Consider the following 19580-nt stretch of genomic DNA (forward strand, 5'->3'; position numbering starts at 1 on the left):
CATTCATTATAAAATACAACATAATTGCTGGAAACATTCTTTTCTGTGAAGAATGTTCACATTATGGATTTACCTTGGTGTCCTCTTGCCTGAATGCACACTCTCGTTGTCACCTGTGTTCAGTGATGCCAAAGAAAGGCTAGAGACTGAAAAAACACGATAAATTCGTGATCCTGAATAAAAACAAAATTAGAAATTTAAAAGGAGCAAGTAGAAAAGAGTCTGTTCATTAGATTACACCAGCATATGAAAACTGAGCTTCTGTAGTTTCTTCTTTTTTTTTTACTTTTACTCTAAACACACAGTATGCTTGCATGCATATATGCACAATTTATTTAAAATTAGCAGTGTACCTACTTTTAAGAAATAATGATAAAACTAATTGCTGTTAGGATTTATTCCAAAAGGAAAGTGGTAATATGAGACACTGATATTGTAACTGTAAGAAAAAAGTTAACAAAAGAAATTAACAAAAAGAATAAAATATATTTAGGAATATTTAATTCCTATGTGGGAAATTAATTTACTAATTTTAGCCAGTACTAGGTATCAAAAAATTCTGTTGGCTAGAAAAGGCAGAGTTCTCTTTAAACAGTCAATGTTGTATTATTTTTCCTCAGTTTTAAAGTAACTATGGGAATTCTCTAAAGTTTTCCATGGGGTTTAGTTTTAATAAAATATATATTTTTTTAAAAAGTGAGTATGTGTGCTGAATTTTAGGATACATTCTCTCAACTCCAAAAATTATAGATTTGGACGTTTGACCATTTCTGTCTTAAAGGAGGGACTCATGAACTCTTGGTTTTATATTCCTTATTATACCAATGTGTTTATGTATTTCCATGCATACAATGTTTATCCTTAAATGGACAAGTATGGAAACGGTATTAACAATTCAGAGAGATTATATCTGAGGGCAGAGCTCCCTGACAGGTTAGTATTTATACTGGATGCTCTAGCACTCACACTGGCTCTACTGAATATATGCATGCACACATAACACACTTAAGTCATAAAAAACTACATTTGCTCATTTTGGTTTTCCAAATTAGGAGCATGCATCATCTCAAATTGTGTATCCAATTTAGCATACCAAAGCACAGTCGAGTTAGTATGACAAACCAGGCTGGTGTTTTTTTATGAACAGACTCTTCATAATAAGCTGTGTTACCTGGAGGACCTTTTATTGGTGTTTTGGGAGACTCGATATGATCTCTGTGAATAGATTTTGGGCGCTGTTTTTTTTGTTTTGCTATTTGAGGACGGGGTTTAATTACTGTATCCATGTCTTCCATTAGTTTCAGTTGTTTTCGCCTCATATACTCCTGTCTGATAAATTCTCTGCGCGCTTTCTCATCTTCCTTCTTCTGACGCTCTTCCTCAGTTTTACGCCTAAGAAACCAAATGGTTGAATTTCTTATTCTGCACACTAAAGAGGGAGTATGGCTTTGATGCGAGAAGGGAGAATTATTACATTTCAGCACCTTGGGAAAAAATGATTTGTTTAAAATATGCTTGAGATAATTTAGATCATTAAAATATACATAAACATACCATTAGTAAATGACTGCTTTTAAAAAATATGTGTGTAAAAACCAGTGAAGTTTTTTTAAATTAATGTTTCTGGAGAACGTTACTTTGAAATGCACTTAGGATAAAAATGTACAAGCGACCAATACTTTGGGAAAATAAATTAACTTGTAAAGAGCACCAGAAATCAGCATTAATTCAGTTGTCTCCATACGCTGCAAACGTCTGAACAAGCTGTTAAGTATCCCTGAGAAAGCACAGCCCGGCTGCATACCCTCAGCACTCAGATCCAGGGCCCGCACGGCCCTAGCCTTTACCTCGTTTCCTCTTTCTTATGCTCCATCTCTGCTTCCAGCTGCTGTTTCCGAAGCTGAGTCTCCTTCTCCCTCCGCAGTCGTTTCTCCAGCAAAGCTGCCCGTTTCATTGCCATATCATTTTCTGCTTTTTGGTCATCCTAAGCATGGATTTCATTGAAAAACGTGTAATGTTGTGTGCACCAATATTCTCATTTTCAATTGTGGTCACATTTATAACTGAAAATTCAAACTATCTAGTCATCCTTATTCCAATCCCACCATATGTGGACATGTTCCAGAAATTATGAAGGAAGAAGTGAATCAGGGGCACCTGGGTGGCTCAGTCGGTTAAGTGTCTGCCTTCGGCTCAGGTCACTCAGTGGGGAGTCTGCTTCTCCCTCTGACCCCCCCCCCCCCCCTTGTGCGCTCGCTCTCTCTCAAATAAAATATTTTTTTTTAAAAAGGTGAATTAAAGTGGTAACAGTTCTATCAACTACCAAAGGACACTTAAACTTACTTAATAACATGTTTACAAAACCTAGGAAGTTTGCAAAGAACAACCGTAACGAGGAAAAAAAAAAGGGGGTGGAGGTTTTTTTTGGACCCTAATAAATAACTTAAAAGCAGGGAGTTTTCCCTCAATTTTAAAAATTGCATTCAAACTAGGGCACCTGGCTGGCTCAATCGGAAGAGCACACGACTCTTGATCTTAGCGTCATGAGTTTGAGCCCCATGTTAGGTATGGAGATTACTTAAAAATAAAATCTTTTTAAAAATTGCATTAAAAATTGTATTTAAAATACATGCTCAATAAAGAAAACTCAAGTAAAAGTACCCAAAAATTAGCTATATGGTTATATCACATAAATGAAACCACTGCCACATGACAGAATGGACATGAAGGTACAGATATGCTGCCTGTTTCACCCTGAAGGATTCTCTCCCTTCCGTTTTCCTTTCTCTGCAAGGAACAGAGGTAGCCAGGGTCTCTAAAATTAGTAAACTGTATCTACTCATGTCTACAGTAGCATTCTATTAAAAATTAGTCATTTTACATGGCTAAGAGACTAAACATGACTCACGTTCAAATTTCTAAACTTTAAAAGGGGCTAAAGGGCAATTACCCTGAGAACAACTTTAAAATAAGTTACAAATTTCCAATATTAAATGAGCAAAAGTAAAACTAGCGATTGTAATCACTTCAGTATTCTTGGGTTCTTATTCCAGTAGGACTGCTGTTTTAATTTAAAATCTTAAATTATAAACTGATGCTGTTGAGTGTTTTTTTCCTCTGTATTCCAAATTGTGGAGCTAGACAGGATCAGAGATGATCTTTAGTTCCTTAATTAAAAAAAGAAACAAGAGTAACACATACACATGTTTCTGATTATTAAAAAAATATTCTTTCCTATAGGTAATTTGGAAAATACAGGAAAACAAAGATGAAGAAAATGGGTAATTAGGAGAAAAATTTAAAAATACTAAGCTCTTGTTTTTCTAATACCTATGATAAATTTTAAGATCTTGACCATCAAAAGGTGATATTGTTCAATATTTGTGTTGGCTGGCTACAGTACGTTGTATACAATATCAATACTGAGATTAGGAGTCATATGCTAGACCTTTATCCAATGCTTTTAAAAGGAGCTATTTCTGTTCAAACTATATATGTTACTTTTAAATGTTTCACCTTGCAAGATTATGTCTGGTGAATTTTTTTAAAAGATTTTTAAGATTTTTATTTTTATTTATTTGTCAGAGAGCGAGCACAAGCAGGGGGAGTGGCAGGCAGAGGGAGGAGGAGGGTCCCTGCGATGCAGGACTCGATCCCAGGACCCTGGAATCATGACCTGAGCCAAAGGCAGACACTTAACCAACTGAGCTACCCAGGCATCCCTTAAAAAATTTTTTAAGAAACAAAACATAAAAGGAAAGAAAATTAAAAAAAAACTAAAATATTCTTACATGCAATGCCAAATTATGTGCTTTTTACAAACTGACAACTCTTGGAAGAGATCCAAATAGCTTAACATTTTTTTAAAAGGCTTTTGTAAAAGCAAGCGAGAGAGGCAGAGGAGCAAAAACAGCATATCTAAACATGTACCATGACCTTGGTGAAAGGAAGACTGTTCAGTGTGCTTGGATGTTACTACAGTCCACCAAGGGGAGCCCCAAAATATATTTCAGGGTTAGTGGCAGGCTTGTAACAAAAGGGACTACTATTAAAAGATGTAAGCACATCAATTAAAACCAAACCCATCTAATGATGATGCCCAGAACGATGAAGATTAGTATTACCTTAAAAAAGAATCCACAGCATACTTTCTGGTCATCATCAAATTGTTCTTTATCACTTTCTCCATCATATTTTTCAACAGATACATCAGCCTTTTCAGGAGGTTTCAAATCTGAGAGGGAAACTTCAATCAGGTTAACATTTTTAGGAGCAGCAGGTGGGAAAACAGGTTTAGGAGGAGGCTCTGCAGGCTGGTTCAGCTGGTCCTCATTTGGCGTCAGTCGGACGGTCTCTGTGATAGGCTGGGACAGGACTTCAGAAACTGTTGACTCAAGAGGCCTGATCTCCTTTTCTTCCGGGTTATGTACATGCTGTCCCGCGGGTCCTTTGGATTCCAGTTCTTCCTTTTTAATTTCTTCCTTTTTAACTTCTTCCTTAGGTTTGGATTCCTTTAACTGAGGCTCTCCATCATCCCCAAAACATACAAATGACCTAGTCTGAATAGGAACCTGACTTGGTGAAAACCTCCGTAACCGAGGAAGACTATCCACAGACCTAGGGGGCGTCAGCGTTCGATTCAAAGGTGTTATTTTTAATTCATTTGGCCTAGGAGTCCTTTGATTTTTAACAGAAAAAGATGTGCTCTTCCTATTGGAAGACTGTGGGGATGGATGGGTAGGACGGGGGGCATCTGACGAGAAGGGTGCAATGGCTGACGACAGGCCTGCCTGCCTGGAAGGTTTAAAATCTCGGATCTGTTTTTGTGGAGAGGGCTGAGGAGGTGAAATCACCCAGGACTGCTGCTCCCTCATCTGCATTAACATCTCCTGCTGAAGTGACAAGCGCTGCATTTCTTGTTGTAGAAAATGGAGAGATGAATTTAACTTTTCAATGGACTTTGTATATTCTAAGATCTCTCCCTCATTTAAAGTCTCCTCCGAGGGGCTTGCCAGGTTCCACTGCTTCTCTGGATCAATGGGTGTGGTTGGAGACTTCAGCCATTTGGCTTGAGGATTCTCCATGCTTTCCTTCAGATCCACCAGAGACTTACTCCTCTGTCCATTAGCCTTTTGTGAATCCTTTTCTTTTGCTCGATCGGTATACACTTTCTCATCTTCTGCACCGGCTGCTTCCTCTCGAAGAGGGGAAATGCCATCCCCTCTCTTTTTCACCACAGTAAGAAATGCCGTCCTTCCCATCTTCTGCCTCTGCTTAGTGAAAGCAGCCTCCATCTTCTTCTTCTGGGCTTCTATAGCACGCCTCTTTTCTTCCAGTTTCATCCTAAGATGCACCATTTCAGAGGCCAACAGCTGGGTAGTGTCCCGGCCTTGTGGAAGGCCTGTTTCTTCTGGAATTTGTCCCCAAGCAACCACGTGCGGAATATTAAGTTCAGAGCCTTCTGGCGTAGTTTTCTGAGAACTGCTCCCGCTACTTTTCCCATCAGTATGATTCAGTTTCCTGAATTTCTGTTCAGCAAAGCTGGTCATTTTAACTCCGGAACTAGAAGAAGCACTGCTACCTGGTTGAGACTTGGTACTTACAGTACTTGGACAAGGACTCAAAGCTTCTCTGGGGTTGCTGGTTCGAATATCATAATCCTGAAGAAATTTAGATGCGTCGTCCATGTCAGAGTCTAAGCTTACAGTATAATCTCTCAAAGAAGAATCTTCATCCATGGTTTCAGGGATATCTTCTGAAGGAACATGAATTCCAGTGTCTACTTCAGTATTATCAGTTATGGGACTCAAGGCACCTTTTGTATCAGTTATGTTATCAGGACTAGACTGATTTAGCTTGATGTTTGAATTTAGGATACTCATATCCTGGTTATGAAGAAAGAAGCCATTAGCAATGTGGTCTGGCTGAGATGTATGGGGAGATTTTTCAGTATCATGAATTATTTGTAATGCTTCTTCAATGCTTGGTGTCTCGATCTGATTGCCAAACTCATCTAGAAGCACTCTATTTTGTAAAGCTCCATTTGGAAGCTTATAATGAATATTCTCATTGGAATTTAGTTCATTTGTATTAAGGGGCGTGTAAGATTTGAGGCCACTGTGAGAGTCTATATTAAGTTCTTCTTCAATGCTTTCTGCTTCCTCTTCTCCATTTACTGGCTTAAAGGACAAGTTTTTCCTAATATTTTTAGATACACGATTATTGTTCAGAGTAAGTCCTTCATTACTAATAGAACGAGTGATTCCTCGGTTTGGAGTGGATCTGTGTACAGTATTTTCTTTATCAAAAGAAATATCAAATGAAACTCCATGCACTGATGATCTAAAAAACATTTAAAGAAAAAAAATCCTTAAACACACCCAGAAAAGAAATGATTTGATACCCTTTAACAAGTATTTAAAATTATACTTCCTTTCTTTTCCCATTTCTCATAATCCTGTTGTGCTCAAGGTAAGTGTAGGGTTACTGGGCTACCTTTAACATTTAGCCCCTTTGAACTCTCAGTCATCTGCCTACATTGCCCTTTTCAAAGTGAGGTACTAATTGCAAGTTGGCTATCAATAAAATAGAAAGAATTAGCATTTCTTTCTCTCTTTTTTTTAATTACTGAAGTATAGTTGACCATGTTATATTAGTTGCAGGTGTACAATATAGTGATTCAATAAATAGCATTTATTGATGATGTGAATATACTAAAAATAATTCCCTTTGTTTACCTTTTCTCTTTGGGCCATGTCCCTATGAAACCATCAACATAGGACATAGATGAAGACCTTCTAATTCCTCCTTCAAATGCGAAAAAGAAAAAGTCATTGAAAGTATGTAAAAAATTTTAACTTACAGCTTAACAGATTTCAAATATTTCAGGATTCATTAAGAGCACTAAAAAGTAAGTAGGTGGGATATACGGAGAAATAGAGATCATTTTATTAAGAAAAGCAAGCAGAGAGAAACAAATCAACCTTTTAGTGTATATATTAACACTTTTCCAAAAAAAAAAAAAAGACTAGGTATTTTTATTTACATTTATTCTCAATCATTTCCCAGTTAACCTAGGTTTTTTCAAAAATACTACCTGAAGCTGAAGAATGAGCTTGGGAGCGTGAATGTCTAGAAGGCAAATGATGAGAGTGTGTAAATGCAGCTCCTTCCCCACTGCAATGTAGAATAAATTAAAAATGTTTTAATATGTTTTAGTTCTTTAATATAAACTTTACACAGAATGGCTGAAATTAGAAACAACATTATCACCTCTGACTCTGCATCCTAAATTAAAAAAAAAAAAAGGAAACACATTGTTTAAACCAAACATGGCTGTGAGTATATGTATCTCTATGTATTTTATATCTTTTAGTCAAAGAGCCTGAAATATTTTCATACACACCTCAATGGCCTTGTGAGATAAGATACAGCATATTATTTTCATTTTACAAATAGAAAAACAAATGAGTAAGTTAAATGAAAGTCATCAGCTGGAAATATTTAAGTCTCTAGAAACTACAGGTATAATAAACCCTTGTAAAAGATCCTGACAGCCTCCCTGCTCATGGACCTGTGTCTGTACATCTCTAACAGTTACATCAAAATTAGTATTAATATATTGAGCTGCACCTTGAAGACCTCAATGCCTATAAAGATAGGAAGCTTTCCTATTTCTTAATTCGACCCCATTCGAATTAATTCAGGGGATGAGATAGTCTGTTTCTCAAATTATCATGACATTTGGCCCAAATTTAATTTTTCTCCAAGTTTAAAGTCTGTTGTAGCCTACCTTATAGTCAAGTGCAGAAGTTACACGTCCCAACCCCCAATCGAGAATAAATTGGGGAACAGGATGTTATGTAGTGACTTCTGTAGCCCCCTTCAAATGACATTATCTTTTGGCTATTGTAAACTGAGAACATGAACAAGTCAACCAAAAAGTGCAAATGAAACAACAATATTGTGTTCTTACTATTTAATGAAAGCTTAATCAGTGAGCTTTTCTAAAGGCAACAATACCTGGAAAACTTGCATAACCTTGTCTCCAAAGCAAATGCTTATCTGCTTCCGTGTGCCTTTCGCCCCTAAACTGCACATATTTTCTCTCAGAGGACTATCAGGAAATACTCACCTGCCCCCTATCATGTTTGTTTCTGTTATCCCTCCCTCTAACATCACTGCCCCTGTTTCTACTCTCCCTTACATCTATGATAGGAGGCTAATCCTGAAGATACACAAGTTAGTAATTAAAATATATTCACTCTCTTCTTCTCCAGATAATGGCTAAAGTGTTTTAAATTCCTATGAATTGCCTCACTTTCACATCCGCATAGAAAATTTTGACCTGGTGTAACTGCTGAGCAGGTTAGTGGTCAAGTGTGTGGATTAGCTGCTACAAATGTTTTTTGCTTTGCCTGTCTTCTTCCTTTGTTTTCCCCTCACAACTTCATTAGGGTCACTCACATTTGTACATGTGACTGCATTATTCTCAGGAAGAGTGGGAACTTTTTACTCCTTCCTGAAAAGTTCTACAGTGGGAGAACTCCAGTGGACCATGTGGGGACTTACAGAAATGAGAGGATTAGTAGGATCCTAGAATGTCAGCTACACACTGTCTCTTCAAGGAAAAGAATTTAGACATCCATCTGCTAGGAAAAATGAGTAAGGGCAGCCACTGAGATATCTGAGAAACAGAAAAGAGACGAGTTCTTCCAGAGGGCCTTAAGACATTTTCCACTGTCAGAAATGTGAAGACGGTCCAACTAAGGTTCCTAAAAATAGTAATTTTGGGATAATCTAGCCTCAAAGCAGAAAGTTTCAGAGATTTTAAAGATTTAATAGTACAAGAGTCATAACCTAGAATACTGAATGTTTTCTAAATTTTCAAGGAAGGAAATGTCACTATATAATCAACCCAGGAAAACACCAAGAAAATTAATGTGTAGAAAAAAGTTTCCTGTAGGAAAAAATATAGAGAAGCTCCTAGATCAGCAATATCCTAACTTAACCTCTTTTTGTAAAATCTCAGGCATAGTTACAGAATAGAAAACTTAATGGACGTAGTAAGACAATCCATAGTAGTAAATCAGAGGGTAGGGAAGGAAAATGCTTTCTTAATCTGTAGGAAGGACTTTAGAGACATCAGCCAGTCCAGAGGTAAGAAGCCCTACAGAGGCAGTAAGAGTACCGAAAGGGTTCTGTCAAGGTTCCAGTTTTACACCCATTAGCACCCACTTGAGAGAGAAAACTTCTTAAATGTGTGAAGTGGGTGACAGCTCAGTACAAGTTCATATTTTTATGTTAAGCCAAGAATTCATAAAGAAAGTACTTTCAATTGCTTGTTCATCATTTTTAAAATGTAGTTTTAATGGATCTGCTTGGATTTCTGAAACACTGCAAAATATAACAATTTTAAACTTAAACAGATAAATTAGGAGTCCAAAGTCAATATAAATTTTAGGTTCTAATAAATACACATAAAAAACTACTTATAGGATCTGCTGAAAAACATTTTTAAACAAACTCATGTGTCTATCATATGTTTGGGTCAGAAGTCAGGATTATCCTGATAGTAAATTTTTACTTTGCTCTCAATTCAGTTCCTGATATGAAGAACTAAAGCATCAAACATAAAGATTCAGTATTACAATAAACATTCTATTGTGATCGTTGTTTAGCTACAGTAACCAGCAAACAAAACAAGGGAAACTACCCCAAAGATTAAAAAAATAAAAAAATTTAAAAACCCAAATAGAAATTTAAAATTCCCCCCACCCCGAGGCCTATCATTTAAGCAGTTCTCAATGATAAATAAGTTTTACAGCAAAAATTTGGTTTTAAGTTGGTTATTTGAACCTCAGAATGTATTCTCCCACTTTTGAGTATGATTCATTAAAGCCTATTTATGAAACATTCTTTTCTGTGTAAATTCAATTACATTTAAGTTAAAACAAGCTGTAATACATGCTGTAAGCTAGTTAAAACTTACTTAGTTCAAAGTCCAACTGAAATTTTAAAAACTAATGAAATTTTATTTTGATTTCATTAGCAAATGGACTGGAAACCGTGAAAATGAAGTCATTCTGGACTCTACCTTGAAGTGAAGTCAGAACTACACGAACTGTCCAAGATGTTTGTTTTGGCTGCATTCAAGACAGGAATTGAAGGCATATCGTTCACAGGTTCAGCTACAGTAAAAGATAAAAGCCTCAAAATTATGTACTTAGCATGTTTCTACCATTATTTCAAGAACTTCCATTTTCCTATTGTAGCATATTGAGAATTTTCTTCTTAAATAATTTTCAAAGGTAAAATTTAAAACTCTTCAAGTTCTGGCTTAAAAAATTGATTAAGGCTAACTGGGGGGAAGGAAGTGGGGGGAGGCCTAACAAAAAATACAGATATTTAAAAATAAATCTGAGTGTCTAATTTTGCTAAGGCTTTCATAGAACTTCAGTTATATATGGTAATTTTTGTTTATGAAATAGTTGATATTCTGGTAGTCAATTAATAGAGACAGAATTTCACTGGTCAATAATTAAACCCCCTGTAGAGTTCATATTTTTGTAAATAACTCTGGGGAAGACTCCATTTACGTTTTGCCTTTGAGACCTAATGTAATAGCTGTTGAATATTTTGAATAGTGGGCTTCACAGATAAAAATCACAGAACACAGTGTAAGTGAAAATTCTATATTAATTGTAAAAAGTTGTACAAATATTGTTTATGATAATTACTGAAGACGCCTGTCTTTATTACATGGCCTTAGGGAAGGATCTTAACTTCTTTGTAGGTACTTTGATACATAATGGTTCAATAATCAGAATCTGCCCTAAGCAGCTTAGAGATGGAACAGATGAAATACTCTTTATTGCATAGTTCACAGAATTTTGCCTGAGATGCAGTGGGCACGCTGGAAGCAAGCTCATTCTACTCACTACGGTGACATGCCTTTCTCTTGACTACATATTTTTTCCTCCTTCCTGATCTTTTTCTTTTAATTTTTTTGAGAGGGAGGAGATAGAGGAGAAATAAGGGTAATGGTGAGAAAAATACCAAAATTTGGAGCCAAGGAAAGCAGCTAAGTAGTTGGGAAGCACAATAATCATGTTTTGTGTTTGGCAGGACAGCCATTAGCAGCAGAAAGAACTGGTCCCGTAGTTATGCTGGAAGAAAAGTTCTTTAGTGGAGCTAAACTTATAATTTAAAATCCTTTTTCCCCAAGAGAAATAAACCTCTGGTTTCATAATGGAAGCAAAGGAAAATTTGTTTTAGAGAAAATGCAGGAAGATTTTTTGTTCTTTATTTCTAGGGATCTTTACAGTGACCCCTTTATTTTTTAGTTTTCTTATGCGCAATCAATAGATCATGATATATAATAATCATAAAACATACCGGACTTAAAAATATATATATAAACCTTTTTATGGTTTAATGGTCAATTCAAATTGTAGGTTAAAGCCAAGACATCATTTAAGTGGATTCTGGGTAGGAATATTAAAAACTGAGCATCTAACAGGGAATAAAAGCTAGAGATGGGGGTAAAAGATGCAAAGAGAAGAAAGTAGGCCAGGAGTTAAAGCTAAAAATTCCACAACATAAGGCTTCAAATTCAGAGCTGTTCTCTCCTACATCATCTGTCTCATAGAGAATTTAGTAGCTTTAAATATTAAAATATTCAGAATTTATCAAGGCTAATAGCTGTTTTATAACAATAATAGGATTCCCTCGAATGGAATAACCAGGGGAGGTTAGATAAACTCTCCATTTTGTTTGTTCCCAGGAACACCTACTACCTCCTTGTGGACGAACGACACGAGGCTGCACAAACGAGGGCTTCACAACTTCGAACCACCAGAAGAGCTCTGCCATGAACACCAAGTAATTACTCTACGTAAGAGAGTTAAGAAAAGGAGAAAAATCAGGTAAGATTTGACCAGAAAGTAATGACAAATACAATTTTATTGTTTTACCTATTAAAATATAGGTTTAAATCTCATTCCTTCATTGGAGTATATCTAATCTAGGCTATTAAATCTGGGATAGAATATTAGTGCTTATAGGTAAAATTTATAACAGCTATGCAAAACCTCTTTGCTGCTTTTCTCTATATTTCCAGAACAGTAGTCCAATTTATGTGGCAGGCATGGGTACCTCTAACCGTAGAACTCTGAGATAACGTATAAGGCACTCTTCGTCCAAAGTCAATACAATACAAACAACTTAAACAGCCTCTGACGCTCTGAAGAGTGGCTATCATTTAAAAAAAAAAAAAAAAAAAAAAGCTCTTTCCAGATCCCTAGAAATTTCTCCAAAACTTAATCAGGTATCCATGTGCTTGATGATGCTAAACTCAACTGTAATCCAGGCACTAAATAACAAAAAGACTCTACATCGTTATGCTAATTAATAATTTTGAAATGTACATACAGAAGCATTATACAATTTATCAACCTAACTTTGATAAGTTATTAGTAAGTTAACAATGTCCTTTGCCTTTTGATTTATATTTGAAAATGTGAATAATTTTTAAAATATCTTAAAATTATCAGAAAAGACTGAGGGTCCTCAAAAGCACATTTCTAAAACAAGCTTATATTTTAGGATCATACATCATAAAAGCTATAAACATGAAGAATTACTTTAATTGTAGGCATCTGGTAAGTTTAAAAATTAACACTATACAAAATCTGCTTTATAATTATTTAAAATAATATACCTTTAAATTTGGCATCTAATAAATTATCATCAAATTAATATTTAATGAGGTTTTATTTCATATTAAATTTTAGTTTTGAAAATTATCATTGGAAATATGGGTGTTTTCCAATACCATGCCTTCCTCCCGTTTTTTTTTGTTGTTGTTGTTGTTGTTGTTTTAAGATTTATTTATTTATTTTAGAGAGTGAGCCATAAGTGAGGAAGGGCAGAGGGAAAGAATCTCAAGCAGACTCCCTGCTGAGCGAGGAGCTGCCCAGGGGCTCAATCTCACAACCCTGAGATGATGACTTCAGCCAAAATCAAGAGCTGGACACTAAAACAACTGAGCGACCCAGGTGCCCCACTCCTACCTGTTAATGATGAATAATCCTCAGAGCTCTATATACTCTCATTTAGAGTTCATCTACTCTGTTTTCTCATATTTAAGCTGGTAACTTTCAAATATTCATCTTTTACCTCATAGTTCGAGAAGGCTAATTTGTATGTAGAAAAGAGACGAATCAAGGGTAACTCAGGTTTTTGTCTTCAGCAACTGATGGTACCATTTAATGAAATGGGAAAGATTGGGATAAATAGGTAGTGGAAGGAATCCTGAGTTAATAGCTTTGAGATATTCATTAGACATTTAAGTGGACTCGTCAGTAGTTGTTTGAATGTAGGAGTCTGGAATGTTATAGAAGATAAGGCATAATGGTGAACAGAATTTGGTAGGTTTCCTATTTTCAGCATTTGCTTTTAACTATAAATTCCCAGAATATTCAAACATTTATAGACAATGCTATTTTAAGCAGTTGTTACAATTTGTGATTTTTTTTTTAGAAAGGAAATGAGAATGCTCACAATCCCAAAGGCTGTGTGTTGGATTCCATCCCAACTTCCCGTCAGAAACTTTACATTCTTAATTATTTCTTTCTCCTATATATTCTTCCCTTCAACTGAATCCTTCCTACTTAGCTTTTAAACATGCTCAAATCTCCCAAATGAAAAACAAAACAAAACCACTCAGTAAGTTTCTCCTCACTCCCACCTTCTTACCTCTTCATAAACTTCTCTAAGGTAGGCCTATGCTAACAATCTCCTTTCAGCCTTCTGGCGCTCTCATCCACTCCAGTCTGGCGTATAGGGCACATCATTCCTCCAAAACAGCACTTGCTCAAGTCACCTAAGTAAGTCATTTGTTGCTAAATCAAACACATTTTTCAGTCTTCATCTTACTTGACCTCTCAGCAGCATTTGATACTCCTGATGTCTCCCCTCATTGAAAACTGCCATCCATGCTCATCAGCTACCAAATGACTCCCAAATGTATTAACTGTACTTACATATGCACTGGCCAAGAGAGGGTTTTCTCTTGGATATCTCAAAGGCACCTCAAATGTCTGGAATTGAACTAGTGATCTTCCCCACAAATCTGACCTTATTCCGGTTTTACCTCACTGAATGGCATCACTATCCCAATGTGCAACCATCAAGGATGCCTCCTACTTTCTCCCTCCTCCTATCCAGTTCATCACCAAAACCTGCAAATTTTGCATCCTGAATATTTCTGGAATCCACCCACTTCTCTCCATCTTCATCATAATTACTGATTCAAACTGTTTCCATTTTTTGTTTAGAACACAATAGCTTTTTATTTGACTATTAGGCCAAACAAAAATTTCAAAATGTAGCACCGCTCCCCCCACTTACACTGCTTTTGGGAAATGGGACTATGGGCTACAAGAGGGTAGAGGGTACATGATTGGGTTCCTTTTTAATTTTAATTTCTCCAGTTTCATTTAATACCACATTCTCCAGAGTTCCTCATTTTACCCATCAGACTATTAAGTTAGAAGGACAAAGCTCATGGTCATCATTTTATCTTCAGATTTTTTTTTTAAGATTTTATTTATTTATTTGTCAGAGAGAGATAATGAGCACACAAGCAGGGGGAGCAGGCAGAGGGAGAAGTAGGCTCCCCGCTGAGCAGGGAGCCTGATGCGGAACTCAATTCCAGGACCCTGGGATCATGACCTGAGCTGAAGGCAGACGCTTAACTGACTGAGCCACCTAGGCATCCCATGTATCTTCAGTTTTGTTGTTGTTTTTTAAGATTTTATTTATTTATTTGACAGCGAGAGAGGGAACACAAGCAGGGGGAGTGGGAGAGGGAGAAGCAGACTCCCCGCCGAGCAGGGAGCCGGAGATGCAGGGCTCGATCCCAGGACTCCGGGATCATGACCTGAGCCGAAGGCAGACGCTTAATGACTGGGCCACCCAGGCACCCCTATCTTCAGTTTTTAAAACAGTGCCTGGTACGTAATAGATGACCAATACATACTTAATTGAATGAATGTATAAATGAATGAATAAATGTGTAACAAAAAAGATCAGTTGGCAAAATACCACACTGTTGACAAGGAGGAATATCTCTGGTAATAAGATCATCATGATTTATAATTTTTCTTTATACTTACCTCCAGAGGATATATTCTAAAGCCAAAGTATAAAATTATATTTAAAGTATTGGTCCTAGGTTCCACTCTACTAGTATAGTTAACTGAAAGCTGTCTATATCTTTTGGAAAAATACTAACACTCAACTAAATATTTTAAGGACATATCACGAAACATGAGAGAAATGCAAATCAAAACCACAATGCGATATTACTTCACAACTGTTAGAATGGTTATCATCAAAAAGATAAGAGTAACAAGTGTTGGCGAGGATGTGGAGAAAAGAGGACCCTTGTACATTGTTGGTGGGAATATAAACTGGTACAGCCACTATGGAAAACAGTATGGCAATTCCTCAAAAAAATTAAAAATAGAACTACCATATGGATCCAGCAATTCCACTTTTTGAAAACAGGATTGAAGAGAAATCAGCATTCCTGTGTTCACTGCAGCATTATTCACAATAGCCAAGATACATATGGAAACAGCCCAAATGTCTGTCAGTAGATGAATGGATAGAGAAGATGTGGTGCACATATACAGTGGAATATTATTCAGCCATGAGAAAGAAGGACATCCTGCCATTGCAACAACACTGATGGACCATGAGGGCATTACGCTAAGTAAAATAAGTCAGGCAAAGACAAATTCTGTAGGATTACACTTATATGTGAAATCTAAAAAAACTGAACTCATAGAAACAGAGAATAGAGTGGTATTTACCAGGGACTGGGAGGCTGAGGAAATGGGGAGATTTTGGTCAAGGGGTAAAAACTTCCAGTTATAAGTGAATAACTGGGAATTCAATGATTATAGTTAATGAGATACTGTATTGTATACTCAAAAGTTGCTGAAAGAGTAGATCACCACAAAAAAGAAATGGTAAATATGTGATATGACAGGTGTCAGCTAATCCTTGGTGGTAAAATCATTTTGCATGCTTTAAACTTATACAACGTTGTATGTCAATTATATCCAATAAAGCTGGAAAAAAATACTTTGGTAAGATACTAAGTTTGGCCACAAGATGTCAGCATAGTAAGAGATAGTTTTCCCAAGTAACCAAAGCTTATAAAGATCATTTCTTTCTGAATTTATGATGATGAAACAGCAATCAATCAATCTGTTACCATATTCTAGCCATGATACCAAATAAATTTCATTTAAAACCTTTCTTTCCTTTTAGTTAAGACAGTCATGCAACTATATATTAACATTCTTAAATAATGTAAACAATGCAGAAGAATACATATATACAGAACATGGAATATAAAGAATGCTTCAACTACTCTCCCCCAAATCCTAATATCACACTCAGAAGAAACCACTGTTAACAGTTTTGTGTTTATCCTTCTAATCAACCTTTTTCTATGCAAAGATATGCATACAAATAGAAAAAAATTGTTTTTAATATATAAATTACATCATGCTATAATGGTTGCTACCCACTTTCTTCACTTAATAACATCTTGGAGAGCTTTCCGGATCAGTAAAAAATACCTACACCTTCTTCCTTTAAACAGCTTGACTATATTATAAAAATACTTTGTGTCCCTCCTAAGATGAACTGTTTCCAACTATTAGTCTTAAAATATTCAATGGAAGTCAAAGTTGTGGTTCTAATAATTTAATAAATAATATAGAAAGTGACCAAAGCCGTTTCTGTAGACAGTTACCTATTTTTTTTTTCTTAATCCCCTTTACTTCACCCATCCTTCTACCCACCTCCCTCTGGCAACCTACTAGTTTGTTCTCTGTATTTAAGAGTCTGGTTTTGTTTTTTTAATTTGTCTCTCTTTTTGTTCGTTCACTTGTTTTGTTTCTTAAATTCCACATATGAGTGAAGTCATATGTCTTTCTCTGACTGATTTCACTTTGCACTATACCCTCTAGGTCTATATCCATGCTGTTACAAATGGCAAGATCTCATTCTTTTTTTATGGCTGAGTAATATTTGTGTGTGTGTGCGTATACACCACATCTTTATCCATTCATCTGTAGATGGACACTTGGGTTGCTTCCATATCTTGGCTATTGTAAATAATGCTGCAATAAACATAGGGGTGCACCTATCTTTTCAAATTCGTGTTTTCATTTTCTTTGGGTAAATACCCAAAGTGGAATTACTAAATTCTATTTTTAATTTTTTGAGGAACCTCTCTATACTGTTTTCCATAGTGGCTTATCAGTTTGCATTCCCACCAACAGTGCACAAGGGTTCCTTTTTCTCCATATCTTCACCAATACTTTTATTTCTTTTCTTTTTTACTCTAGCCATTTTGACAGGTGTATCTGTCAGTTATCTATTTTAAATATGCCTGATTTAAGAAAATGTCTTTATATGTAGATCATGCTCAGACTAAGTCAATTTAAACATCAGGGCTACATATTATTATTTGGAATTCCAAGGTAAGCAACTTAAACAAATGTACTTGATCTTATGTCTCAATGTATTTAATGAAATGAATTCTTTGAGATTATAGAGGTAATATTTAAATTTTTTAAAAGGCAAGTGCCGGAGCAGGCATTAACAAGATATATATGGAAATAGTTATTTCCTATCTTCCATTTTGATAAAAATGGCAAGGTAGAACCTTCAAAATAAATGAATGTTTTTCTTCTGATGTGTCAGGTAGTGGGGAGTGGGCCCATTTTGGGTCAATAGGAATAGTGGCTCATTTTGGAAAGGCCTTTACCTTTTGCTCTTTCTTCTACCTGTGGTGATCCAGAAATGGGTGAAGGAAAAAGAGATCAGAAAGTAAGAATGTCAAGAACCACGAGGCACTAGTATCATGGTAAGAGGGGTCCATTAGCAGTTTCTATTAAAGTTGGTATTGGAACTGTGAGTAGAATGATACAAAGTTATTCCTCTCAGCCAGACTTAAAAAAATCTATTATAAGATTATCCATCCTTAAAACCCTAAAGCAGAACTGGTAAACTTTAGGCAGGTCTGTAAGAGATATGAAGGAACTTTGTAGCTATGAGCTGCTGGGAATACCAAGGTACTATGTCACATCACAAAATTCTGGAACAAGCGGCTACTGCTTAACTTGCAGCTCAGAAGCAGTTACGCATGACACATGTCTCTCTTCACCACTACAAAGTAAGTTCCACCGGCACATGGAACTTACCAACACAGGATGTTGGTTTTGTTCACTTAATTATCCCAACCAGCCCAAACACTACTAGGTGCTCAATAACTATTTCTTGAAAGAACGCAGTGAGCAGTGGCCTACAGCTCACAGGCAGTGTGTGGTATTCTGAAGCAAGGGGACAAATTCATGAAATTGAATTCCTTTTTAAAAGGTTCATTTCCAGACTATTTTAACATTTTCCTATCCCTTTGTCTTTCCCTAGGTTTTGTCTCAAGTCCTGGGACCTTAAGGATTCCTTCTTCCCACATTCCACAGTCCTGTTGAATGCTGAAAGTGACCAGAACTTTCGTTATGCTCCCAGCACACTATCACAGCATCTAAGATTCAGAAACATGTAGTGGCTTATCCTCTGTTTTGCTAACTTTAGGACAACAGGCAGTTTTGTACCACAACTTTTAAGTTTAGTTTTGTCTTGTAAAAGAAACCTGTAGCTAACAGTGCGTTAAAACCTAAAATAAGCAGAAAAATAAAACTTTCTCCAAAAGTTCTTTTGACTGATACTACAGTTAATTTGTAAGCTTATAGTGACTATGCCATTTATATATCTAGTTATATTTTTTTTCAAAAACCTCAAAACAAAACAAAAACACCAAGAATTATTTAATTCACCTTTATGGATGAAGCAGCATACAGCATATCTTCCAGGGTGAAATGGCAACACTGGTTCAGATATTCTTGGCAGAATTCTTGGACCAGCTGCAGGTTATACAGGCTATCAGCCAAAGACATGGTTTCTTTCAAACAAATATCTTCAAACAGGAAAAGAGCAAGGTGATGACTGTGGGTTAATTTGATAATATACATTTCATATCTGTTTTATAGTTAGTGGCTTAGTACAAATACACAATTACGTGGAATCTGTTTTACAAACACATACAAATAAATATAGGGGCTGCTACACAGGAAGACTTCGCACTGCTTTACTAAACTGTCTTCCTCAGGATTATATATAAATTTTTTTTAAGCCTTCATTACTTATTAAATACTGTTGTCTCAATACTTGTCCCCACCTGTCTAAATCCCAGAAATATTTCACTGGCACACTCACCCTCTAATCTGACAACAGCAGGACAGTAAAAATGAATAAGAGCAGCTAAAGCACAGCCGTCTGTACCGTCTTTCAACAAATTTTCTACCAATGGAATGCAGGGCAGTTGCTTGAGCAATGTCTGCTCCTTCCTATAACGAGCCTACAATGTAAAAAAAAAAGATGAAAATAAATACTAAACAATATACAGGAAAAAAATAGCACTGTAGATTCTAATG

General features: G+C 36.1%; 1 protein-coding gene across 6 annotated transcripts in view; it reads right to left on the reverse strand.

Moving 5' to 3' along the window:
• Positions 1 to 19580, reverse strand: part of CAMSAP2 (calmodulin regulated spectrin associated protein family member 2) — a 112151-nt gene that overhangs the window by 6395 nt on the left and 86176 nt on the right. For 3 of the 6 annotated variants that reach the window (XM_032422418.1, XM_032422414.1, XM_032422415.1), the window contains 10 exons: positions 19363 to 19504; positions 18924 to 19063; positions 11799 to 11892; positions 10097 to 10190; positions 7097 to 7176; positions 6738 to 6807; positions 4125 to 6342; positions 1848 to 1984; positions 1172 to 1392; positions 74 to 173 (listed from right to left, as the gene is read on the reverse strand). In XM_032422418.1, coding sequence (XP_032278309.1) covers positions 74 to 173; positions 1172 to 1392; positions 1848 to 1984; positions 4125 to 6342; positions 6738 to 6807; positions 7097 to 7176; positions 10097 to 10190; positions 11799 to 11892; positions 18924 to 19063; positions 19363 to 19504 — 3296 coding nt within the window. The remainder of the gene's footprint in view (positions 1 to 73; positions 174 to 1171; positions 1393 to 1847; positions 1985 to 4124; positions 6343 to 6737; positions 6808 to 7096; positions 7177 to 10096; positions 10191 to 11798; positions 11893 to 18923; positions 19064 to 19362; positions 19505 to 19580) is intronic. The other 3 variants (XM_032422420.1, XM_032422416.1, XM_032422417.1) reach the window with 1 other exon arrangement.

The sequence above is a fragment of the Phoca vitulina genome, unplaced genomic scaffold, assembly GCF_004348235.1.
Source record: "Phoca vitulina isolate PV1807 unplaced genomic scaffold, GSC_HSeal_1.0 scaffold26, whole genome shotgun sequence".
NCBI lineage: Eukaryota > Metazoa > Chordata > Mammalia > Carnivora > Phocidae > Phoca > Phoca vitulina.